The sequence below is a fragment of the Pelodiscus sinensis genome, chromosome 29 (assembly GCF_052426305.1).
Source record: "Pelodiscus sinensis isolate ZL-2025 chromosome 29, ASM5242630v1, whole genome shotgun sequence".
Classification (NCBI taxonomy): domain Eukaryota; kingdom Metazoa; phylum Chordata; order Testudines; family Trionychidae; genus Pelodiscus; species Pelodiscus sinensis.
In genome coordinates, this window is record NC_143080.1 from 1,627,915 (window position 1) to 1,650,950 (window position 23,036).

The 23,036-nt window shown below is 51.6% G+C and overlaps 1 protein-coding gene across 1 annotated transcript; it reads right to left on the bottom strand.

Moving 5' to 3' along the window:
* Nucleotides 1–122: 122 nt before the first annotated feature.
* On the bottom strand, nt 123–21,061 carry UBE2Z (ubiquitin conjugating enzyme E2 Z). The gene is made up of 7 exons (XM_075911635.2): nt 20,637–21,061; nt 16,630–16,702; nt 12,967–13,154; nt 10,958–11,069; nt 9,508–9,620; nt 7,770–7,860; nt 123–2,451 (listed from the first exon to the last, which is right to left on the bottom strand). Exons 1-7 carry the CDS (start codon nt 20,915–20,917, stop codon nt 2,281–2,283), a joined length of 1,029 nt encoding a protein of 342 aa, XP_075767750.1. The 5' UTR covers nt 20,918–21,061; the 3' UTR covers nt 123–2,280.
* Nucleotides 21,062–23,036: the final 1,975 nt, after the last annotated feature.

Sequence of the window (23,036 nt, forward strand, 5' to 3'; positions counted from 1 at the left end):
GATATGAACAGCCTCCATTAACAGGGATCCTTCCCTGCCCAAGTGTTTAGGGAGTTACTATCAATACAAGTGTCTCACTCGAACGTCCTGTAACTTGCCCATGAAAAATACAAGAGTCTGGATTCTGCCAAAACAAAACTTTATTGCACAAAAAAAATCTTATGTACAATTGTATATAAACAAGATATTTTATAGTGACTCTTGTGCATATATTTTCAAATCATTAGGTCTAAAATTCTGTCACTAAAACATGTCTGCCTAGAGCAGTCATTGAGGATTGTCACTTTGAAATGGAAACATTCAGAAACTGCAGGAAGGGTAACAGCTATGAAACTAATACTTCTTTTACAGCCACATGCTTAGGTGAATGGTGTCCACAGTAAGGCATTTTTGTGTGTGGATGGAAATGCCACATGCACCACATAAGAGATTTTGGAACCAGCTCTGCCTTATGAAGGCATTCGAGGCCCATCTCTAACTAATTTTAAAGTGAGATTTACAATGGATTAAACAGAGGTGCTACAGTAGTATAGCTCTCAACTTTTCATACTGATATGCCTCCATAAAACCTTATATTAAGGAGCACACTGCTTGGACTTCCAGCTGGTGTGTCTTAGGTAAGTTTTCTTTTAGAGAAAACAGGGTTCCATTCTAAACCATACCAGTGACAGGCCCAAGATGAGGGTTTTTTTTTTTAAAAAGGCTCATAAGTTGTTAAGTGGCACCTTTAATTCAGGAATGTTTCCATCTTTCAACCTCTCAAAGCTACTTACGCTGCAGGATGCAGGCTTTGGACATTTACAATAGTTGATATTCTACATAAACAATCTGTATTGAAAATAATTCACCAGCACATGGGACATTGACATAACTGTGCAATTTGAGCTAGAAAGAGAATCTCCTTAGAACAAACAAACGAAAAAGTTACCTGACTTGGATCTTCTTTCCATGTCACACTAGCAATCAGCAGGAGGGTTATAGCAAAGGAGGAGGGATGGGGTTGGTGCACCATACCATGCAACTACGTGCTTAATTTTCAATCAATGCTCTTGTAAAACAAGATTAAGCCCTTCCTAAAGCAGTTTATCACCCCCTTTGGTGGTATCAAAAAACAATTCAGGCCTGTTATCTGCTTGCTTGATCTGGGTGTGTTTCATCTCCACAGTTTATTTTAACTACATCCTTGATGTAAAGGGCAGGTTTCTCCTGGCTGCCAATGCCAAGAGGTACAAATTGCACAACATGAGACTCTGCTGTTAAAACTATCCAAGTGTTGGGAACTAGTTTTACAACTGGTCACATTTGGCAAGGGAACGTTCTGCTGCTATAGACACTTGCTTCTCCCCTTCTCTGGAGAGCTCCGTTAGAAAATGGCTTCCTGCTTAGAAATGCCTTATCCTAGCATCTTATTTCTCCTGGATCAAATATTAGCGGGAAAAGAAAACAGCAGCCAAGGAAGCAGAGCAGATCCACTTGGAAAAGCTAAAGTAGAATATTTCCTACAATATTTTAACACCACATATTTAAAAAAAGCCCCACAACCTTCAATTGTGGGTTTGACTTTTTAAAAGAAAAAACCCCAGTGATTTCCCCCTCCAATGTTTCCAGGGTAAAAGCATCTGCACTTGATTTATGAGCTTTTGCAGCTTGAGTCCATTTCCCCCCTTTCCCTCACCTACCTAAAGTCCAGCCAGGAAATGCCACCCAGGTCTGGATGCAGCTTTCGAAAGCCTAGATTCTACCCCGTTTCTCTTTGGTCTGTCTAGAACGTGTCTAGAAGAGACATCAGCGGACAGAGGGGCCTGTGCCCCACCTTCCCCCCCAGACAGGCATTAAACCTGGGCAATCAGCAAGTGGGCCTTCTAGTATTGGGGACTCCACATCAAAGTGCTCCTACAGCTCTGGTCCGGAGAGGTCAGCACAGCCGGCCACATGCTGGTGAGTCAAGAACAGAAGAGCTGTCAAACGGAGGTGCATTCTACATCTCATTGTTTTAATCAGAGAAAGAAAAACCAACCCAGTGCAGGCGTTTCCAAAACAGCCTGATGCCACATGATCCAGCTTTCTAGCAGAGGAAGTACCTTTTAGAGGAGCCTTGTTACTAGCTAGGCTTTGTCTACCATCAAGTCCTCTTGTTCTGTAGCCACAGAGCATGAAAGGAGACAGACCTCCCCTCGCTGTAGCCACGCTGGAAGTGGCATGGCGCTCAAGTCAGTCGGGGGGATTCTAGAGCACAAAGGCTGAAAAGCCCAGGGGTGTGGGGCTCGTATCTGGAGACCTCTAAGCTTTGGAGCTCCCTTGAGTGTCCGTCTCTGTCTCTGAGGAGCTGCTGTCAGAGTCTATGTCTACGTTCTCCTGCTGGTGTTTCTCTTGCACCTTCAGCCGAATGCCTTGCAAACGGAGTAAGAGGGACTGATAGTCAAAGTGGCCTCGTTTTTCACCAAAAGGATCCTGGTTGGAAACAAGTAAGATTTAGACACAAAGTACGCCAGGCCATACCAACATCCCTGCAGTACTCCCACCGCCATGGTTAACCGGTTCATGGAGGAGGCTTACCGGTTAGGGTTAACAGGTGGGGACTGGAGCAGTGCCCCACCTGCCATGGGCACGGGCTTTCCAGTCCAGCCCCCAACCACAGCAGGCCATGGGCAGAGGAGCTCCAGCCCAGCCAGAGCACTCCCGACCATGGCAAGAGGAGCCGCTGCTCCAACCCCTGCCTGGCCCGTTTTATTCCCTTAACTGGTTACACTTAACGCTTAACTGGTTAGTAATTAAAGGGGATTTTACATCCCTGCTGCAGGGCAAGAAGACGTTTTGGCAAAGACGCTGGTTAAACGCCTGTTCTCTGCCAAGCACATTGTGGGCTCTTCGGTGTCAATGCAGAGAGAGGGGATCTTGGCTTGTTCAAAAGCTCTCATCTGAAACACCCAGGCAATGCACACTGCATGCTCTCATGTTGACCTTCCTCAGGCAGATGAAGGCGGAGTGGACACTGGCTGGATTTGAACCAGCGTTTCAAAGAACTGAGGAGCTGCTCCCAGGCAGGAGGGAATGAGTCTCAGCAGAGAAAGCCAAGGACTATAGTTACTGACACCTCACACAGCGCTAGAGATTACAAATGGGGAAACTGAGGCACATAGTGCCTAGTCATACAGCTGGGCAGTGGCAAACACGCAAGAGAGACTTAGCTCCTTCTCTCAGGCCCAGAAGGGACCATAATGGACGGAAGCTTCTTTCCTCCCCACACACACTACACTCACAGGGAAAAGCCGACAACCACACTGACACCTTTGCTTTCACCTATGGTTCGTCTAATGAGGCGTTCTGGATGGGCACAGCAATGGCTACCTCTGCAGGACCAGCCTGGTGTGTCCGTACAGCGCCTAGCACCACACGGGTCTGGGCCATGACCAGACCTCCTCGCTGCTACAGCGATAAATGGAGCCTCTGCTCCTCGCAGCGGCCACAACGGTGACGGAAGGGTGCGATCGGAGCCTTTCCTGACTAACCCCTCCAGCCAGGTAGCTTTACAATGCAGCCTCTCCTCACTGTACTCCAGATTCCAGCTGATGCGGGTCAGACCATGTGGGCTGGTGGCACTGTTCAATCCAAACACAAGCCGTCTGCTGCCATGACACGCCGGGGGAGCTCCGATTTTATGGCTAACAGGGCTGTATAAAGGGCACGTGTCGACATGAGGTGTAAAATTAACCACCCCCCTCTTCCGTCAATGGCGAGATCTTTCAATGAGTCATTTGGGAGATGGCTGATTAGAACAGAAGAAACTCACATTTGTACAGAAATAGCTTAGCAATCAGCCGCTCTCAATACAGATCTCTCGGCATTGGAAAAGGTTCAGAAAAGGGCAACACAAATGATGAGGGGTTTGGAACAGGTCCCATATGAAGAGAGATTGAAAAGACTGGGACTTTTCAGCTTAGAAAAGAGGAGGCTAAGGGGGGATAGGATAGAGGTCTATAAAAATCATGACTGGTGTGGAGAAAGTGAATAAGGAAAAGTTATTTACTTGTCCCCACGACATAAGAACTAGGGGTCACCAAATGAAATGTATAGGCAGCAGGTTTAAAACAAACAAAAGGAAGTTTTTCTTCACTCAGCACACAGTCAACCTGTGGAACTCCTTGCCAGAGGATGTGGTGAAGGCTAGGACTTTAACAGGGTTCAATAAAGAGCTAGATGGATTCATGGAGGTTAGGTCCATCAATGGCTATTAGCCAGGATGGGTAGGAATGGTGTCCCTAGCTGCTGTTTGTCTGGAGATGGGTGACAGGGGAGGGATCACGTGAGGATTCCTTGTTTTGTTCCCTCCCTCTTGGGCATCTGGTATTGGCTACTGTCAGCAGATGGGATACTGAGCTGGATGGACCGTTGGCCTGACCCAGTCTGGCCGTTCTTATGGCAGTAGGGAAAACAGAGTGGCTCAGGAGCAGTGCTAGGAAAAGCCTGAAAGCATTGTACTGGCTGGGGATGGAAGAGGTTAACTGAAGAAGTCTGGAGGTGTGCCTAACGTAGTGAATACAAGGAGAGAGAGGGTAAGTTTAGAAGATAGGATACACAAAGAACAAGTTAAAAATCACTTAGGAAAGTTAGATGTCAGCAAGTCACCAGGTCCTGATGAAATGCATCCCAGGATACTCAAGGAGCTGATAGAGGAGGTATCTGAGCCTTTAGCTATGATCTTTGAAAAATCATGGAAGACGGGAGATTCCAGAAGACTGGAAAAGGGCAAATATTGTGCCTATCTATAAAAAGGGGAATAAGAACAACCCAGGAAACTACAGACCGGTCAGTTTAACGTCTGTCCCAGGGAAGATAATGGAGCAGGTAATCAAGGAAATCATATGCAAACACTTGGAAGGTAATAAAGTGATAGGGAACAGCCAGCATGGGTTTGTGAAGAACAAGTCATGCCAAACTAATCTGATAGCTTTCTTTGATAGGATAACGAGCCTTGTGGATAAGGGAGAAGCGGTGGATGTCATATACCTAGACTTTAGTAAGGCATTTGATACGGTCTCGCATGATATTCTTATTGATAAACTAGGCAAATATAACTTAGATAGGGCCACGATAAGGTGGGTGCATAATTGGCTGGATAACCGTAGTCAGAGAGTTGTTGTTAACGGTGCTAAATCCTGCTGGAAAGGGATAACAAGTGGAGTTCCGCAAGGGTCTGTTTTGGGACCCGTACTGTTCAATATCTTCATCAATGATGTAGATATTGGGATAGAGAGTACGCTTATTAAGTTTGCAGATGATACCAAACTGGGTGGGGTTGCAACTTCTTTGGAGGATAGGGACATAATTCAAAATGACCTTAGCAAGTTAGAGAAATGGTCAGAGGTAAACAGGATGAGGTTTAATAAAGAGAAATGCAAAGTGCTCCACTTAGGAAGGAACAATCAGTTCCATACATACAAGATGGGAAGCGACTGTCTAGGAAGGAGCATGGTGGAAAGGGATCTAGGGGTCATAGTGGACCACAAGTTGAATATGAGTCAACAGTGTGATGCTGTTGCAAAAAAAGCAAATATGATTAAGCAAAACTCGTGAAGTCATTCTGCAGCTCTACTCTGCACTAGTTAGGCCTCAGCTGGAGTACTGTGTCCAGTTCTGGGCACCACATTTCAAGAAAGATGTGGAGAAATTGGAAAGGGTACAGAGAAGAGCGACAAGAATGATTAAAGGTCTAGAGAACATGACCTATGAAGCCAGGCTTCATGAACTAGGCTTGTTTAGTTTGGAAAAAAGAAGATTAAGGGGGGGGACATGATAGCGGTTTTCAAATATCTAAAAGGGTGTCACAAGGGAGGAAGGAGAAAATTTGTTCCTCTTGGTTTCTGAGGACAGGACAAGGAGTAATGGGCTTAAAGTGCAGCAGGGGAGGTTTAGATTGGACATTAGGAAAAAATTCCTAACTGTCAGGGTGGTCAAATATTGGAATAAATTGCCAAGGAAGGTGGTGGAATCTCCCTCTCTGGAGATATTTAAGAACAGGTTAGACAGACATCTGTCAGGGATGGTGTAGACGGAGCTTGGTCCTGCCTTGAAGGTGGGGGTCTGGACTCGATGACCTCTCGAGGTCCCTTCCAGTCCTATGATTCTATGATTCTATAACTGGTTACTCAGTAAGCAGTAGGCTTATTGGCTTGCTTACCCAGTAACCAGTTAACTGGCCTCGTGACCGTGGCGTTTAACCAGTTAAACAAACAGTTTATCTGGTTAACTATGTTAGTGGGTTTTTACATCCCTCATGGAAACTGAAGGCATTGTACTGGCTGGGGATGGAAGAGGTTGGACGATCTCAAGGAACCGGGTTGCCGCAAAGCACCTTTGATCCTTCACTTCCAGTAGCAAAGATAAAAGTTAGAAGAGTTACCAGCTGGCCAGCAGGAAGAAACCTCTTCCCCACATCTCACACATCTTAACACACATCAAAGGAACATAGTGACTACGCCCTAAGGAGAGATTAGGAGCACCATTGGCATTTTAGGAGAACACACACCAGCTAGCTAACCTCTGACAGGGACATAGGAACTGCCACAGTGGGGGTAGTTTCCTATTCTCTTAGCATGAATCAGAAGCTAGATCGGGGTGGGCAAGCATTTCTGATGGGGGCCCACTCCAAGGTTTTGGAAAGTGGTCGAGGGCCGCACACTTCTATGGTATTAATGGATGTGGTGCGGGGTTTGGGATGGAGGTTGGGTGCAGAAGGGAACTTGGGGGAAGGAACTGGGGTGCAGGAGGGAGAATGGAGTCTGGGAGGGAGTTTGAGGGAAGGCAGTTGTGACATAGGGTAGGGAACTGGGGTGAAGGGTTTTGGGATGTGACCTATGGTTGGAGTGGACTGTGATCTCGAGCAGAAGATTGGGCTGCCTGATCTGGGAGGGGATATAGGTGCATGTGCAGTAATGGGGCAGTAGTGGGGGACAGAGGGTTGCGGAAGGGAGGGGCTGGGATGCCAGAGGCAGGTTCTGGCCTGGAGACTTACCATCCAGCAGTCAAACCAGCCTGCTTGCCTGCCCGCTAAAGGCTTGGAAAATGTTTCTGGCTGCTCAGCCATGTGCTTGAGTGAGTAAATGAGCAGGAGGGTTGTACTTCGTGGCTGCTTGTTACTCAAACCAGCCAATGGGATTGTGCTGGAGGCAGGAGCAGTGTCCGAATGTTCCCCTTCTCCCCTCTGGACTCAAAGAGAAAGCGCCCCACAGCCTGCCTGAGGCTCCCCACTGCCTCTGCAAGCTGGATCCGGTGGCTTGAGGAGCTGCATTTTGCCCAGGCCTGAGCCAGACACATGGAGAGGAAATACAAGGACGCTGAAGCTCGTGTATCTCCCCTGAACTCTGGCTTCTAGAGGGAACTTTCAGATGAAGTACAATTGGCACCAACAGAGAAAGAATTAAGCGGACGCTTTGCATTAGCGGAAACCAGTGTATTAACAGCCCCAGGAATTTCTCACTGCCTTATTTCATGGCTGATGTGAAATCAAAGCACATGTCTGGAGAGAATTAAGAGATTCCAACCTTCAAGGAGTTTCTTTTCTCTTCTCTCCTCAATTAGTCATGTCAAGAGGCAAGCTGATGATCTCCTTCACCCAAGGTAGCCAGGATAAAATGAGCCAACATCAAGCAGACATCACTATACACCACATAGCTGGCAAACCAACACTTATTTCTTGCAGCCTAACAGGTTATTAAACTGCACCCTTCTCATGAAGTTGTAGCACGGAAAGCAGGTTGCCAGCGGCTTACCTGCATTGTCTGTCCTTGTAGGTGAAGCCTCTCTTTGCACACACCCTCGTAGAAGTCAAAGTACTCCATGAAGGACTTCTCCATCACGCCTCTGGGACACCACGAGAGAGCACATGGTCAAGGCAGGATGAACGGGCATTTATGCACTGGTCTAATCCCCTGGTGGCCAAGTGTGGCTCCATTCAGTTAAGCAAACTTGTCATTCATCTAGTCCACAACACACTGCATATGCCACCAACACTTATAAGCAGGGCTCAACAAATCGCTATTTCTACTCGCCCGTGGCAAGTAGATTTCAGCCCATCACTCCGTTCGCCCCGTTCACCAGCTCTGCACGCATGCACATTGCTGGTCTGGCGCATGCGCGGTGCGGGGCTGGCCAGTAGATCTCACTGCGGTTTGTCAAGCCCTGCTTATAAGGACAATCCAAGCAACCGAGACAACCATTTCACTGCTCAGTAGAACTTCCCGCACAAGGGGTCTACATTAACTTGCATCATTACACTGACTGAATCACACCACCCCAGGAGCTAGAGAGAGTCATTCAAGTAGGGCCGCACCAAATTCATGGTCTATTTTGGTCAATTTCAGTGTCTTAGGATTTTAAAAATGGCAAGTTTCAGGAATTCAGATATTAATCTGAAATTCAGGGTGTGATACTTGTAGGGTATTGCTGCCCTTACTTCCACGCAGCTGCCAGCAGCAGCACTGCCTTCCAAGTTGGGCAGCTGTAGAGCAGCGGCTGCTGGCCAGAAACCCAGCTCTGAAGGCAGAACTATTGCTAGCAGCAACGGAAAAGTAAGGACGCCCTCATCTCGTATCAGCACCCTTCCTTCTGCACTGGGGGCCCTAGGCCAGGTCTACACTGAAGGGGAAGGTTGCATCGAGATACGCAATTCCAGCCATGTTAATTATGTAGCTGGAGTTGTCGTATCATCCCCACAGCAGGAGGCCAACAGGAGCAAACGCTCCCATTGGCTTCCCTTACTCCTCACAGATGCAGGAGTCCTGCCTGCCAAGTGGGACGTCCTCTGAGTTTAACTTTAGCGGATCTACCTAGACCGGCTAAATCGAACTCTGGAAAATCAATTGTGGCAGTGTGGATTTTCCCAGACGTATAGACATGGCCTTAGTCAGCAGCCGCTGCTCTCTGGCCACCCAACTCCGAAAGCCATGAAGAAGGGTGGGAATCCGTGACCCCCTCCCAAAAAATAACCTTGTGGTCCCCTGCAATTCCCTTTTGGGTCAGGACCCCCAATTTGAGAAACCCTGATCTCCCCTGGGAAATCCATATCGTGTAGGGTAAGAGCTCACAAAAGGCCAGATTTCCTGGGGGGACCCCACATTTCACCATCTGTGACGCCCTGTGCATGGCTGTGAATTTGGTAGGGCCTGCCAGAGAAGGAACTGGATGTGCAGTAGGAAACCCAGGCAGGGAACTAGCACGCATGCTGTGTGAGTATTAGACTCATTACACACCGGGAACCATTAGTCCTCCCCCATGCAAGACAGGGACACACTGTCCCCATTTGACAGTAGGGGAACGGGGCAGTGCCTACGGTGACACAACGGAGGTGGAACTCAGACACCGCAAGATGAAGAGTTCCCAGTCCCCGGCCCAACGTGAGACACTGCCAGGGACCGTGACGTGTACAGAAGTGCCCGGTTACATCAGACTATCACCATTCAGCGCAAGATGGGGCCCATCAGTAGATTCGCTCCTCCCCCCATTACCTACCGTAAAGGTTCGGGACAGGGATACTTTCCTTCCAGCATGTCGCAAACGGCTACGCGGATGGTCTCGTGCCGAATGCACTCGTTATAGTTCTTACTATCCCCAGGGTGCCTCTCCTGTCAGTGGAAATAGCGGCACTGAGTCTGTGACGTGCGACGGGCCCTTCCCTTCTCACGCTCCCCGACAAGCTCTCCAGACACAGTGATCTAGCTTATGCTGAAAAGCTGGGAAGGGACTCCAGAGCAGGGGCCTCAGGTCACTGAGGATTTGGATCAGCCTGAAAGGCTGCACAACAGTCTGGCTCCCTCAGACGGCCCGAGGGCCAGGAAGATCTGAGCAGCTGGGTTCACACAGAGCCCAACAATAAGGCCCAGGGAAGCCGCTGACTTTCAGGAGAGATTTGCAGAATTAGACCGAGCCCCTGAAGATACAGGCCGTTTTCTTAATGCTTCCCCTTATCGTAAGGCCCCCCCTTGCTGAGAACATGAAGTAAAACGTGATCGGGCTCGAGCGTTCGCGCCTTTTTCACCCCTGCTCTGGATTGAAGACTGGCGGCCGTTGGCAAAAATCGCAAAAGGGGATTACAAGCACTCGAACCCTTCTGCAAGGCAGGGAGGAGGGACATGGAGGTTTAACCGGTGGGCCTGAAGGAGCTCCCCACCTACCACGGGCAGAGGGCTGCTCCAGCCCCATGGGGGGCCTGCTGCGGACAGGGGCTGCTCCAATGCAGCGGGCCCAGGAGCCCCGCAGGCAGGAGCTACACCGATCAGGATGCTGGAGTAGCTCCTGCCTGTAGCAGGGGGGCGTTCCAACCCCCCCCATTTCTCCCCCTTTAATCGGTTAACCAGTTAAACAAGGTGTTTCGCCGATTAAACGGGAATTCACATGCCTACTAGGGATGTGAACGTGCAACCGGGTACACAGTTAACCGAGGAGCCGGGGCTCAGCTCTTAACCTTCCCGGTTACACAAGGGAAGACGGCTTAAAAGCTGGCTCCTCGCACGTACTGGCTCCCGCCTCCCCCTCCCATTCCCGCACTGCTGCCTCCGTACCAGAGGCAGTGGCCCTGCTTTGCCTCCCAGGAAGCTGCCTGTCCACCGCATGTAACTACGTAACCACTGACATTTTCAACGGTGACACGTTTACTTGATGATACGTATTTGAACATCCCTAATCCAGCAGGCGGCTCCCTGTCTACTGTCCATGGGGGTAACTTGTGGCTTAGTGTAGTTACAATTTGCTCGTCTCACAGTCACTCAGACACAAGAGCATGGAAGAGAAAGCAGGAGTCACCCCGTTGCTGCTCTCTAGGGGCACGAACACCAAAGACTTGCATAGCCCCAGGATGACTAATTGTCTCTCTGCAGAATGGAATCCACAGGGGAACAGGAGTCAAGTGATTTCAGAACTGGAGTAAGCTGGGCTCGTAGCATTTCAGAATCAGAGCTCTTACCTGCTCAAAGCCAGGCTCATTGTGGTAGGGATTCTCCGTCATCAGAGACTGGATGGAGATCAGGACTGAAGAGATACTCTGTGCTGGGCTCCAAGCAGGACCAGTCCAAGTGCTGCAACACCATAAACACAGGAACATATGGAACAACAAGATCTAGGAGAGTGGTTCTCAGCCAGGGGTTCTGGGGCCACGAGTCGGCAAAGCAGGGCCAGCGTTACACTTCCTCGGGGCCAGGACAGAAAGCCAAAGCCCCAGCACAAGGGGCCGAAGCCTGGAGGCCTGAGTCCTGCCATCGCAAGCTTAAGACCGAGCAACAAAGCTTTGTGGGGCCCTCGTGGCCCTGCTTTGCCGTCCCCTAACGCCAGCCCTGGCATTTGTATGCAGGAAAGCAGCTATCGTGGCATGGGTGGGTCACGGGAGATTTTACAGCACCTCAGAAAGAACAGATCTAGATTTGACTCAGTGACCTGCCCTGTCGCCACTGCCGCTCTGTGGGACATGGCCCAGGGCAGGAAATCAGAAAAAGCTAAAAGGCGTCGACCCCGAAGAGGAAGTGGGCAAGAGAAACAAGGAGCCAGGAAGAGTCCCCGCTCATCGGCCATGCTCAGAAGGCTCATTGGGTGGCATTAGTGGGTTTCTTCTCCCCCAGCTGTGCCCCCTACCTGGATTAGGGCTCAATTCTTGTACATTTCCCTTTCCTGCCAGCACCGAGGTGCCTGGCAGACAGAAAAGAACAGCACAGCTGGGAAAAGCTCCTCTAGGAAACTTTCAAATGATGCATCTTGCTTGCATGGTTTTTGGCACTAGCCCAGACAGGGCAGGATGCCATTTAATTGGTTAACTGATTAAACAGGATTTTACATCCCTAATCTGAATTCAGGCCTCTGTGCACTAGGAAACACTGCCTTCCGTAGCAGCAAAGATCTACAGGTCCCTATGCCACCTGCAGGGATGCACATACCTTTACGGAGAGGGCCGCTGGGTTGGCCTCCCTTACCCCTTTCGTCCCAGAGCCTTTCCCCACCCACTCTGGAACAGCAGCATTTCAAGAGGGACGCACCTGGCACGCGACAGGTTTTCAAACCCCTTTCGTTTTACAGCTCCCTGCCCTTTCAGTTTTATGCCTTCCTATCATGAATATCCCAAATGCTTGAGGAGGTCTCCCCAACCAAGTGCTTCCCCCGGCAAGCCCACCTCCTCCCGTCACATCAATAGTCTTCCTTCCTCGAACCGTTGCTCTGTCTTTGCTCTAATTTAGGATCCAACCCCGAGAGGCGAAGAGCACCCACAGCCTGTGTGGGCTCCACGCTAAGCTGCACTGCGCTCACGGGCGTTCATAGATTGTGCCCTTACATTGTTAACATGTCATTGCAGGGACGAGGCATTTGCTGGGTTGGGACCATCCAGACACGATCTTCACACAGAGCTAATGGGACTGTTGCATAAAATTAAACATAGGTAGGGTTGGCGCCCGTGTCTGTAGAGCGGCTGTTTGAATAGTCTAGTGGTGACTAGAAATTATTATACGACTCATGGTTTTGCATCAAGTCACAGGCGGAAGCAGAGAAGCAGTTAAACAGCTTTCAAGGGAGTTTTTAGTGGCTTTTTTTTAAATATCTATTTTCTCTGTAAGAACCACACACACACAGGAAATTACAACCACAAAAATCTACACTCAAACAACAATAGGGGTCAGGCTTCAAACCACAAAAGCAGAAGAAATGCAAAGTTTAGGCCAAAACGCTTGATGTGGGAGATGGTAAAGTGGCACAGTGGGGTGACAGAACAGATTTGCAGCTTTGTGGAGTTAAAGACGGTCAGACCCGCATTTTAGCTCAATTTTGGCAGCTTTAAGGCCTCTGTCCTGCTAGTAACTTCATGCAGGATCTGTGCAGGCAGAGGTCACTGCAGGATTGGAACCTAAATAGGCAAAGAGGGACACACACTGTAAAGAACTGCCTGCAGCAACCTCCCGGCTTCCCCTTGGAACAGCCGAAGTCTCCTCTTACCCTAGAATACTCAGGCAGACTTTCCCATTGCGGTAGAAGTTGGGGTTAAACCTCACTGTATTATTCCCCGTTGTCATCAGTTTGACCCTTGGTGGGTGGATGGGATAATCTGGAGGACAGCGAAACAGGAACAAGAAGAACCCCCCTTCATAAGGCGTGTCAAATGGGCCTGTGATCAATGCATGAATCTGCAAAACAAAAGCCCATCTTGCGCACCACTTCACAATTGCGCAGCACGGTGAAATTCTCAACAAAACCGAACAAAGGCGAGAAATCGCGACAGAGCTCACGACCAGGCTTCTCCCACCAGCACATCATGCACGGCCCACTCTTTCCCCCTCCCTGCAAGACTCGCTTCTACCCATAGCCACTGCTGCACATTTCTCTGCCTCACCTGGGCGCAGGGAGCGCCCACATGGCCGTATTTACCAAGGGACGGCGGCAGCTGCACCCCTCACGTGCTTTCACATACACCCACTCCAGATCTGCGCAGCCAAACACAAATCAAACAGCACTTTGCCGTAATAGCTTGGCTTTTCAAATGTTCAAGGATTTTAAAAAGGACCCCACATGATTAACAAGAAAAAAGAGTCCCTGCCTTTTTCTCTGATTGCCCCCCTCCCTCAACACGGGTATGTCTACACTACAAAGTTAATTCGAACTAACAGACATTAGTTCGAATTAACTTTGCTAGGCGCTACACTAGCGCTCAGCTAGTTCCAACTTAATTGGAACTAGCGGAGCGCTTAATTCGAACTAGGTAAATCTCATTCCACGAGGACTAACATCTAGTTCGAATTAACTAGTTCTAATTAAGGGGTGTGTAGCCACTTCATTCGAACTAGTGGGAGGCTAGCCCTCCCCAGCTTTCCCTGGTGGCCACTCTGGGCACCACCAGGGAAACTCTTCTGCCCCCCTCCTGGCCCCGGAGCCCTTAAAGGGGCACGGGCTGGCTATGATGCCCGTGCCAGGTGCAAGCCTGCCAGCACCCAGCCAGCAGACCCTGCACCTGGCACGGCTCGAGCCAGCCACTCGCTGCCACCCAGCCCTCCGCCTCTTCCTGGGACCAGGTTGGCGGCTCCCAGGAGTCTGCCCAGGTCCGCAAGAGGCGGGCGCCCATCTGGTCTAGTGCGGACATCGTGGACCTCATCCATGACCTCCGCGCTAGGCACAGGAAAGTGGCCATCTAGGGCAGGATAGCTGCCAGCCTGGCCACCCAGGAGCAGGTTTGCATGAAAATCAAGGTGGTCCAGTGAGACCCCCGACCCTGAGCTTAGAATGGCCGTACTGGGTCAGACCAAAGGTCCATCTAGCCCAGTAGCCTGTCTGTCAACAGCGGCCAACACTAGGTACCCTGGAGGGGATGGACCGAAGACAACGACCAAGCCATTTGTCTCGTGCCATCCATCTCCAGCCTTCCACAAACAGAGGCCAGGGACACCATTTCTACCCCCTGGCTAATAGCACTCCATGGACCCAACCTCCATGACTTTCTCTCACTTCTCTTTAAACTCTGTTTTAGTTCTAGCCTTCACAGCCTCCTGCAGCAAGGAGTTCCACAGGTTGACTATTTGCTTTGTGAAGAACTTTCTGTTACTAGTTTGAAGCCTGCTACCCATTCCTTTCCTTTGGTGTCCTCTAGTCCTCCTATTATGGGAACTAATGAAGAACTTTTCTTTATGCACCCTCTCCACACCACTCATGTTTTTATAGACCTCTATCATATCCCCCCTCAGTCTCCTCTTTTCTAAGCTGAAAAGTCCCAGTCTCTTTAGCCTCTCTTCATATGGGACCTGTTCCAAACCCCTGATCATTTTAGTTGCCCTCCCCCTCCCACCCTCTTTCTTCCTCTCTCCCACCTCCTTTTCCCAGTCTCCCCCAGTTTTGTTCAATAAAGAGAGTTTCTATTTTTGACCACGTGTCCTTTATTTTGTACATCAGGAAGGGGAGCTAGGGAGGGGTAAGTGGAAGGAGGTGAGGGAGGAATGGGGTACGAGCCCCCGATGGGGAGGACTGGGGTGGCTCTGCGGGCTCCTCGGGGTGGAAACTCTCCTGCAGCCCCCCCGATTGACACCCCCCCCCCCCGGATGGCAGCCTGCGGCAAGTGCAGCCGGGCTGATGGCCGAGTGCTGTGATGTGCCGTGTGTGGGCACTCAGGACGCTCCAAGCCAGGACTGCTTTGCAAGCGGGGAACCCCTGAGAACTGTCTGTCCGGGGTGGGGGTCGGGACCCTTTAAGCACAGCCCTCGGCTAGCCTGAGACAGCAGCTCCACGCTCTAAGTTCTAACCTGATGCCCTGCCGGCACTGCTTCCGGCCATCCTTAACCTCGGTTCAGGGTCCACTCAATGTGGACATGCTAGTTCGAATTAGCAAAACGCTAATTTGAACTAGTTTTTAGGTCTAGATGCACTAGTTCGAATTAGCTTAGTTCGAATTAACTAATTCAAATTAAGTTAGTTCGAATTAGTGCTGTAGTGTAGACATACCCCACGTTATTTTCCAACTTCTGAAAATCAACCAGCAAGAGGCGTTTTCTTGGCTTGAAGATAATGTTCCTGATTTGTACTGAAACTGATCACTGACCTTCCTCAGCCAGGACCTAGGGCCAGGCTCACAATCTCGCCTCACTGTAAAATGGTCTATGAAGGCCCTGATTACGCACTACTCCCCTCAGGCTATGAGGGGAACCAGGTTATTTCCTTCCGTGCGCCCCCCAAATGTGGTCAATGGATCAATTTTAAATGTTTCTTAGCTCCTTGTGATTTGCTGTGCAATGCCAATATGACGACGCTTTGGGACACCATCGACAATACCACGCATTGTTGGAAAGCGTCTGTGGATTTTCAGCATCCAGCATCACGCTGGGCCGAAGTTATAATTAAAATGCTGAGATATTCCTGCCTGCAGTAACTTAAAACCCAAAGGCCTTGCTTAGGCCAAGGGTTAGTTCTGGTGGAACCTGGCAGTGGAACGTTTGTTGGAGAGATGGGGAAAGCTGGGACCAGGAGAAGGTGGCAGCAACTTCTCCTCCACCACAAACCCCACAGGAAAACAGGGCAGCTCAAAGAGTGGTTGTTTCAGGGAGGCTGGGAGATGCATTAAGGGCATCTCCACTGGGGCGCAGGGAAGCAGGCGAGCACAAGGAGTGCAAATTACACCTCTGCATCGGCTTGGATGTGAATCATGGCCAATACAGCCACTAATCGGGAGCTTCTGCAGCCACCACACTCCCCAGTTTGAACATTTCCCATCCCCCGTCTCCACCGGAAGATTCTCATCATCTAATGGCTCTCACAGTGGAGTCAGCTGTTTCTTCAAACATTTCCACTGATCACTTTCAAGCACTGGCTGCGAGAAGCCAGCTGGATTGGCACCTGACCAATTTACAGCGGCCACTGAGGCGCTACTGGATTTATCTGCAGAACCGTGGATTACGACTTCCTAAAGCCAGTGTCCTTGAAAGCCTCTTGCAGTTTTAAACCCAATTCTTTCCCATTGTCCCCCAGAAATTTAAAATGCATGATTCTTTTATGACCTTTTATGGATGCTCTGTGAAACTCTTTCCCACTCCTCTCCCAAAAATGGCATAGATTAAATCTTAACACACCCAGCAAAACAAGATGGAAGGGGAAAAGTTGGTTCCGTTTCGGATATTCGCTTACCTTAGTCATATCATGAGGATCAGGCACAACAAACATTCCAGGCGGTGGTTCCTTATAAATGGACATGATATCCCTGAACAAAGAAAACAGGAATCAGCTAATATCTCCCTTTGAGTCAAGCCCAATCCAAGGAGCAGAGTAGGAACAGGAGAAAGCCTGGGTGCGTCAGAGAAAGTGCAAAAGAAGTGAACTTGTTACTGAAAGCATTTGTTTTATTGTGTTGCTGTTTCATTGTTTTCTGGCTAAGCTGTCCCTGCTGATCCAGGAGAAGAGCCGTACGATACGTTACAAAACCGACAGAAGCAGATGTGTCTCCTTGCAAGCTGGGGACAATGAGAAGCATGACACCTTAAACAGTGAAAGAGCTCCTCCCAGTGTTGATCTGAGTTGCACACCCCCGCAAAAAGAGCCTTCCTGTTTGTAAAGAACACTGAGTTGAGCAAAAGTTTTGGTAGTATGACGAAGCAGATGGAACTTCTAAGAGATAAGAAAACCTCAACATCCAACAAGTTAGTGCTTGGATTGGAAACAGTTTGTACCACCTTATGGTGAAGTTACAGTTTGGGAACAGGCAACAGAACAAGGCTCTGCAATAATTTGGCAAGCAAGGAGGTTTGAGATGCGGGAAGAGGAAGAATCTATTGAAATAACACCAGCACTTGTAACACACTGTTCATTGTTTTAAAGGTCATCAGCGTGCCAGAGCTAATGGGAACAATCCTTTTACATGCATCCTTTAATACTGCAGCTAGATGGGGGACAGCAGGATTGTTCAGCTAGCATCACACAGGCAAATGAACGAACAGGGCTGAAGTGGGCCAGTTATCAACACCTTTTATGACTCAATCTGGGAAGACAAAAAAGAAACCATTTCCCCTATTGACCCAATACAAAACTCTTGAGTTGCAGATGCCCAAAGAATTTTGGTTTGACTGGCAAACAGCTGGCACGACAGACTAGATTTTAAGATGAAAGGGTCAGGTGAGGTATCATCTTATAATGAGACAGAGGACAGGATCAGGAGATCAGAACGCTGCTCTTGTGTCTGATACAAGCTCACTCAGGTGAGTCAAGTTGCCTCTCTTGTATGCACCTGGGAAAATGCAGTTGAGACTGAACTCAACGGATGGGCTTTAAGATCCTTGCATGAAAGTGGCAAAATATGACTTCATGCCACTCAACAGAACAGACATTTTCTTAACTACTGGCAGCAGTAAGAATGGTTTAACCAGGCGGGGACAAAGGGAGGAGTTTCTGTCAATTCCCTCTTTAAATTATAAACATGATCACTGAAACAGGCTTTGGCAGTTACAGCAAGAAGTTGCTGACCCATATGAATGGCCACATTTCAGTGGTGGATAATTTATTCTATTATATTCCCCAGAAAGTCCCACCCAGACATTGGGTGCTTCATTTCCTATGCTGTACAGCATGGCTGCGGAACAGCTGTCACATTTCACCCAAGACCTGGATACACGACTGTACAGCCCACCGCTCGCTTTGGGAGCCTTCTGGGTGCTTTAGAAATTACAAAGCGGCATTAGTGCACTGGCTCTAACGCGAGAGCAGCGAGCTGACGTGCGGCAACAAGGCCAGAGGGACTCGGGAGCACTGTGAGGCACTGAACATTCTCCCAACATTGGGGAAGCCTCCTGAATCCTAGCGAGCTGCAGCTATCTCTGGGGACAAGACCCAACTGGTGATGAGCAAGGTAGCGCCACACGCCACTGTGGAAAGCTGTAAGTGCCAGTGGATCAAGAACTGCATCCAGTGCCTAGGTTCACAGGTGCCTCAGTGAAAATCTTGGCCTTCACCACACCCTCTGGCAAAGAGTTCCACAGATAACTGATAAGCAAAAGCTCATAAGGTTAATGCTGTAGACTACACACATTTCCCTCCCCCTAACTTGCCAGTACTTTTTTTTTTAGCAGGCTGGCCAGCAGCCCGGCTCAGTCCTGGCTTGCAACGGGTCTGGGACCTACTCCTGCTGTGGCTCTGCATTTAAAACATAATAGGAGCCAGGCGGGCAGTTCCAGCTCACACCAGGTCTGGAAGCTCAGACCTCTTCCTCCCACCCAACAAGGGCTGCTACCACCCTATGCTGCTGTCTCTGTATCAAAGGCAGCAGCATGGGGCAACAGGCAGCCAGACTGCAAGGGGAGCTGCTTTTTAAACTGATTCCCCTCGCGGACCAGCTCCTGCCTGGCATCCCAGGCTGCTGCTGCTTCTGATTCAGAGGCAGCAGCACAGAGCAGCAGGCAGCTCCTCTGGAGTGAGGCTGGAGCACACTGGCTGCTGGCTCACCCCCGGGCACTCACGGGCTCACCCATGAGGTTATTCGACCATTCAGTTAACCAACATTTGACATCCCTGGAACATGGAAGAGATCATCCTCTCCCAAGCAGAAATGTTATCGTCTGGTTCAGAGGGGGCAGCCGATTTAGTCTGAAACTGACCTCAAAAAAGAAAAAAACAACAACAAATAGGCTTGCAGCACCTTAGAGACTAACAAAAAAACTACAAAATGTAGACAGTCAGAGCCCCCACACCCCCCACCCCACAAACACACGCAGAGGCAAATGGGACAGGACACATCAAGGCCAAACCCCTCGGACTCAAAAAGAAGCTGGGAGATGAGGGGCCAGGACTTGTGTTTGGTCTGGGGGGGGGGGGGAGAAGAGAACCCCCGGGGTTCTTTTCTGAGAGAAAGGAAGGAAAACACAGAGCAGAACACCCAGCCGGACCAGGCCCTGGAAGATGGCAAGGTGGGGGGCCGCGGTCACAGCCCCCAGCAGTGGGGGGGGGGGGGTGAGCGGGCTAGGGGGGCAGTCAGTGCCCCCAGCAGCGTGGGGGGCTGGCAAGGGGGGTTCAGTGCCTCCAGCAGTGGGGGGAGGCCGGCAAGGGGGTCTGGCAAAGGGGAGGACAGCGGGGGGAGGGGACCTGCAGTCAGTGCCCCCAGCAGCGTGAGGGGTGGGGGGGGCGGTTGGTGCCCCCAGCAGAGGGGGGGGGTGAGCGGGCAATGGGGGGGCAGTGCCCCCAGCAGAGGGGGTGAGCGGGCAATGGGGGGGCGGTGCCCCCAGCAGAGGGGGGGGTGGGCGGGCAATGGGGGGGTCGGTGCCCCCAGCAGAGGGGGGGGTGGGCGGGCAATGGGGGGGGGTCGGTGCCCCCAGCAGAGGGGGGGGTGGGCGGGCAATGGGGGGGGGCCGGTGCCCCCAGCAGAGGGGGGGGTGGGCGGGCAATGGGGGGGGTCGGTGCCCCCAGCAGAGGGGGGGGTGGGCGGGCAATGGGGGGGGGTCGGTGCCCCCAGCAGAGGGGGTGAGCAGGCAATGGGGGGGTCGGTGCCCCCAGCAGAGGGGGTGAGCGGGCAATGGGGGGGTCGGTGCCCCCAGCAGAGGGGGGGGGGTGAGCGGGCAATGGGGGGGGGTCAGTGCCCCCAGCAGAGGGGGTGAGCGGGCAATGGGGGGGTCAGTGCCCCCAGCAGAGGGGGGGGGTGAGCGGGCAATGGGGGGGTCAGTGCCCCCAGCAGAGGGGGTGAGCGGGCAATGGGGGGGGGTCAGTGCCCCCAGCAGAGGGGGGGGTGAGCGGGCAATGGGGGGTCGGTGCCCCCAGCAGAGGGGGGGGTGAGCGGGCAATGGGGGGGTCGGTGCCCCCAGCAGAGGGGGGGGAGCGGGCAATGGGGGGGACGGTGCCCCCAGCAGAGGGGGGGGAGCGGGAAGGGGGGGGTCGGTGCCCCCAGCGGGGGGGGTGGGCGGGCAATGGGGGGGCGGTGCCCCCAGCAGGGGGGGGTGGGCGGGCAATGGGGGGGGTCGGTGCCCCCAGCAGAGGGGGGGGTGAGCGGGCAATGGGGGGGTCGGTGCCCCCAGCAGAGGGGGGGGTGAGCGGGCAATGGGGGGGGCGGTGCCCCCAGCGGGGGGGGGAGCGGGAAGGAGGGGGCGGTGCCCCCAGCGGGGGGGGGAGCGGGCAATGGGGGGGGCGGTGCCCCCAGCGGGGGCCCGGGGCTCGCTCACCGCTTGATCCGCAGCAGGCAGGCGGGGCTCGGGCGCTCGCTGTCCCAGTCGCCGCTCACCGTGGGGTCCCAGAAGGCCGAGTGCGTGAGCAGCGCGGCGCCGGCGGCGGGCAGCCCGGCCAGGGGGGCCCCGCCGCTCCCGGGGGGGGGCCCGGCCCCCAGGGGGGGCGCCCCGAAGCCGGCCGCCCACAGCTCGGCGGGGATGAACACGCCCGCGCCGCCCCCTCCCCCCGCCGGGGCCCCGCCGCTCGCGGCCTCCTCCGCCGCCGGACTCTCCGCCATTCTCCGCCGCCCGCGCCCGGCCCGCCAGAGCGCAGCTTCCGGGACTCCACACCAGCGAGTCCGCCGGCCAGAGCGGCCCCGGATCCCGGCCAGAGCGTCCGCCCCCAGCCTTTCCTTCCTGCCACCATAGAGTCCCCTCCGCCCTGCAGAGCGCCGGCGCCGCCCCCTCCGCGCGGGCGACTTTCGCCGCGGCGCCGCCAACGAGGCGCCACCATAGAGGCCAACGCGGCAGCCGAGCGTCGCTCCGCTCGAGGGGACGCCCAGCAGCCAGGAGGACCGCTCGACTCTTCCTCGCCGCCTGGCACGGGGCGTGGCTTGGCGGGCAGAAGGGGGGTGCATGCATGGCGGGCGTATGTGCACATGCATGGCGGGCGTATGTGCACATGCATGGCGGGCGTATGTGCACATGCATGGCGGGGAGCTGCATCAGCTGGCAGCCCTGTGCGCCCCCCACGTGCAGGGCACCCATCCCCCTGTAGGTCCCAGAGCAGTGGAGGGTCAGGGACTATTTTTCTCGCCTTCTGCAAAAGCCTCTGCCTCTCATCACAGCATGATGACATTGTGAGCATGGCTGTAATGTTTTGTCAGGCTCTTGCCCCATGGGCTAAGTCAGCTCCTCCAGCTCCCGTTCCAAAGGCAGCGGCCCTGGTTTCATCTTAGAGTGGTACAGCCCCTTGCAAACATGAGTTAAGCCTCCAAAGCTCCTTTGAAATACCAAGCATGCTCATACGTGAAAGCGAGGAACAGGCAGCAAAACAGTGGGAGGGCTTTGGACACACCTCCCCTACTCTCCCTCCTGCTGAAATTTAACAGTGTTATTTTGAATCATGCTATAGGATTTGAGCCACACAAATGACCTCAACTGTATATACTTAACCATTGTCAAAAGTTGGAAATATTAGGCAAGCTTTCCCCACACAATAATAGTTACAGGTTAGGTTAAACCGTGTTAAAACTCCCAGTACAGCAGACACCCTTCCAAAAAAGCTGAATAAGGGAGCAATTAAATGCCCCTGTTTAGCACTAGCCAAAAGAACAGACCCACAGACCCACATGGTAAGGTTAAGTGTACGCTATGCCACACAGACTGAGGGGTGCATCAGGGACTTATACAGCAAATGCTGGAGCTGGGTAATGACCACAGGAAGGAATGGGGTACATTTGAGGCTGTTTCTATACTTAGAAGCATAGCACTTCAGTGACAGGAGGAGTTTTCCTGTCACTGTTGGAAATCCACCTTCCCGAGATGTGGTAGGTAGGTTGACAGACACATTAATCCATCAAACTAGGGCTGTCCACATAGTGGGCTAGGTTAGCTTGACTACATTATTCAAGAGTGTGAATTTTTCTCACAATAGAGCGGAGTTGATTAAATTTTCTAACATAGGCCAGCCCTGAGACAGAGGCAGAAGCAATAAAGATGACACGGGCAGGCTCCAGCTAAGAAAGCCAAGCATACAGCCAGAGCAACAGTGGGGAAGCAGGGCCCTAAGAAAAGGCCTACAAAGAAAACTTGTTGCTGTGAGTGCTGATTGAAAGAGGCTTGGACTGTGAGCAAAGAAACGCTCCTGTATAGAGTCCTCCTGTCTTCAAGAAAACAGGACTTTGTACATTTGAGGGAAAAAATAATTACATGAAAGAAATAACTAGTATTGATTTCTCACTGTGGAAACAACTTTATAGGATTCCAAATTTTGGCTAAGCACTTAGGTCAAAAGGCGATAACAATACTACAAAGTCACAATTGACTAACAAATTCCTCTTCAAGGTCACTTTTTCTGAGGGCACAGAAAGGAAAACCAGCTGCCTAGAATAATAGACAAGTTGCTAGCCACCCGTAAGTGCAAAGGAGAGCTCTGCCAGGAAGAGTGAAATGTAATCATTTCAGATTGATTTGTCACAAAAGCTAGGAAAGGGCAAGGTGCAGTCTGCACTTACTCATCTCTCTACCAGGAAGGAGCAACCCACAGAGATTACACCACCCAGCAATCCCTGCTTTAACATACCCGTAAGCCTTTTATTTACAAATTATACCAGTAGGGAAGGGTGGAGGAGAGGAGGGTGACCTTAAATAATAATAAAAAAAATCATAGAAAATACACAGGTTAGAAAGATCCGT

Excerpts from the sequence above, each read along its gene's own strand:
- UBE2Z (XM_075911635.2), bottom strand. The coding sequence starts at position 20,917 with ATGGCGGAGAGTCCGGCGGCGGAGGAGGCCGCGAGCGGCGGGGCCCCG. Across the intron at positions 11,070-12,966 it reads GTCTGCCTGAGTATTCTAGG|CACTTGGACTGGTCCTGCTT; the intron begins GTAAGAGGAGAC and ends ATGGTGTTGCAG. Across the intron at positions 2,452-7,769 it reads TACAAGGACAGACAATGCAG|GATCCTTTTGGTGAAAAACG; the intron begins GTAAGCCGCTGG and ends GTTTCCAACCAG.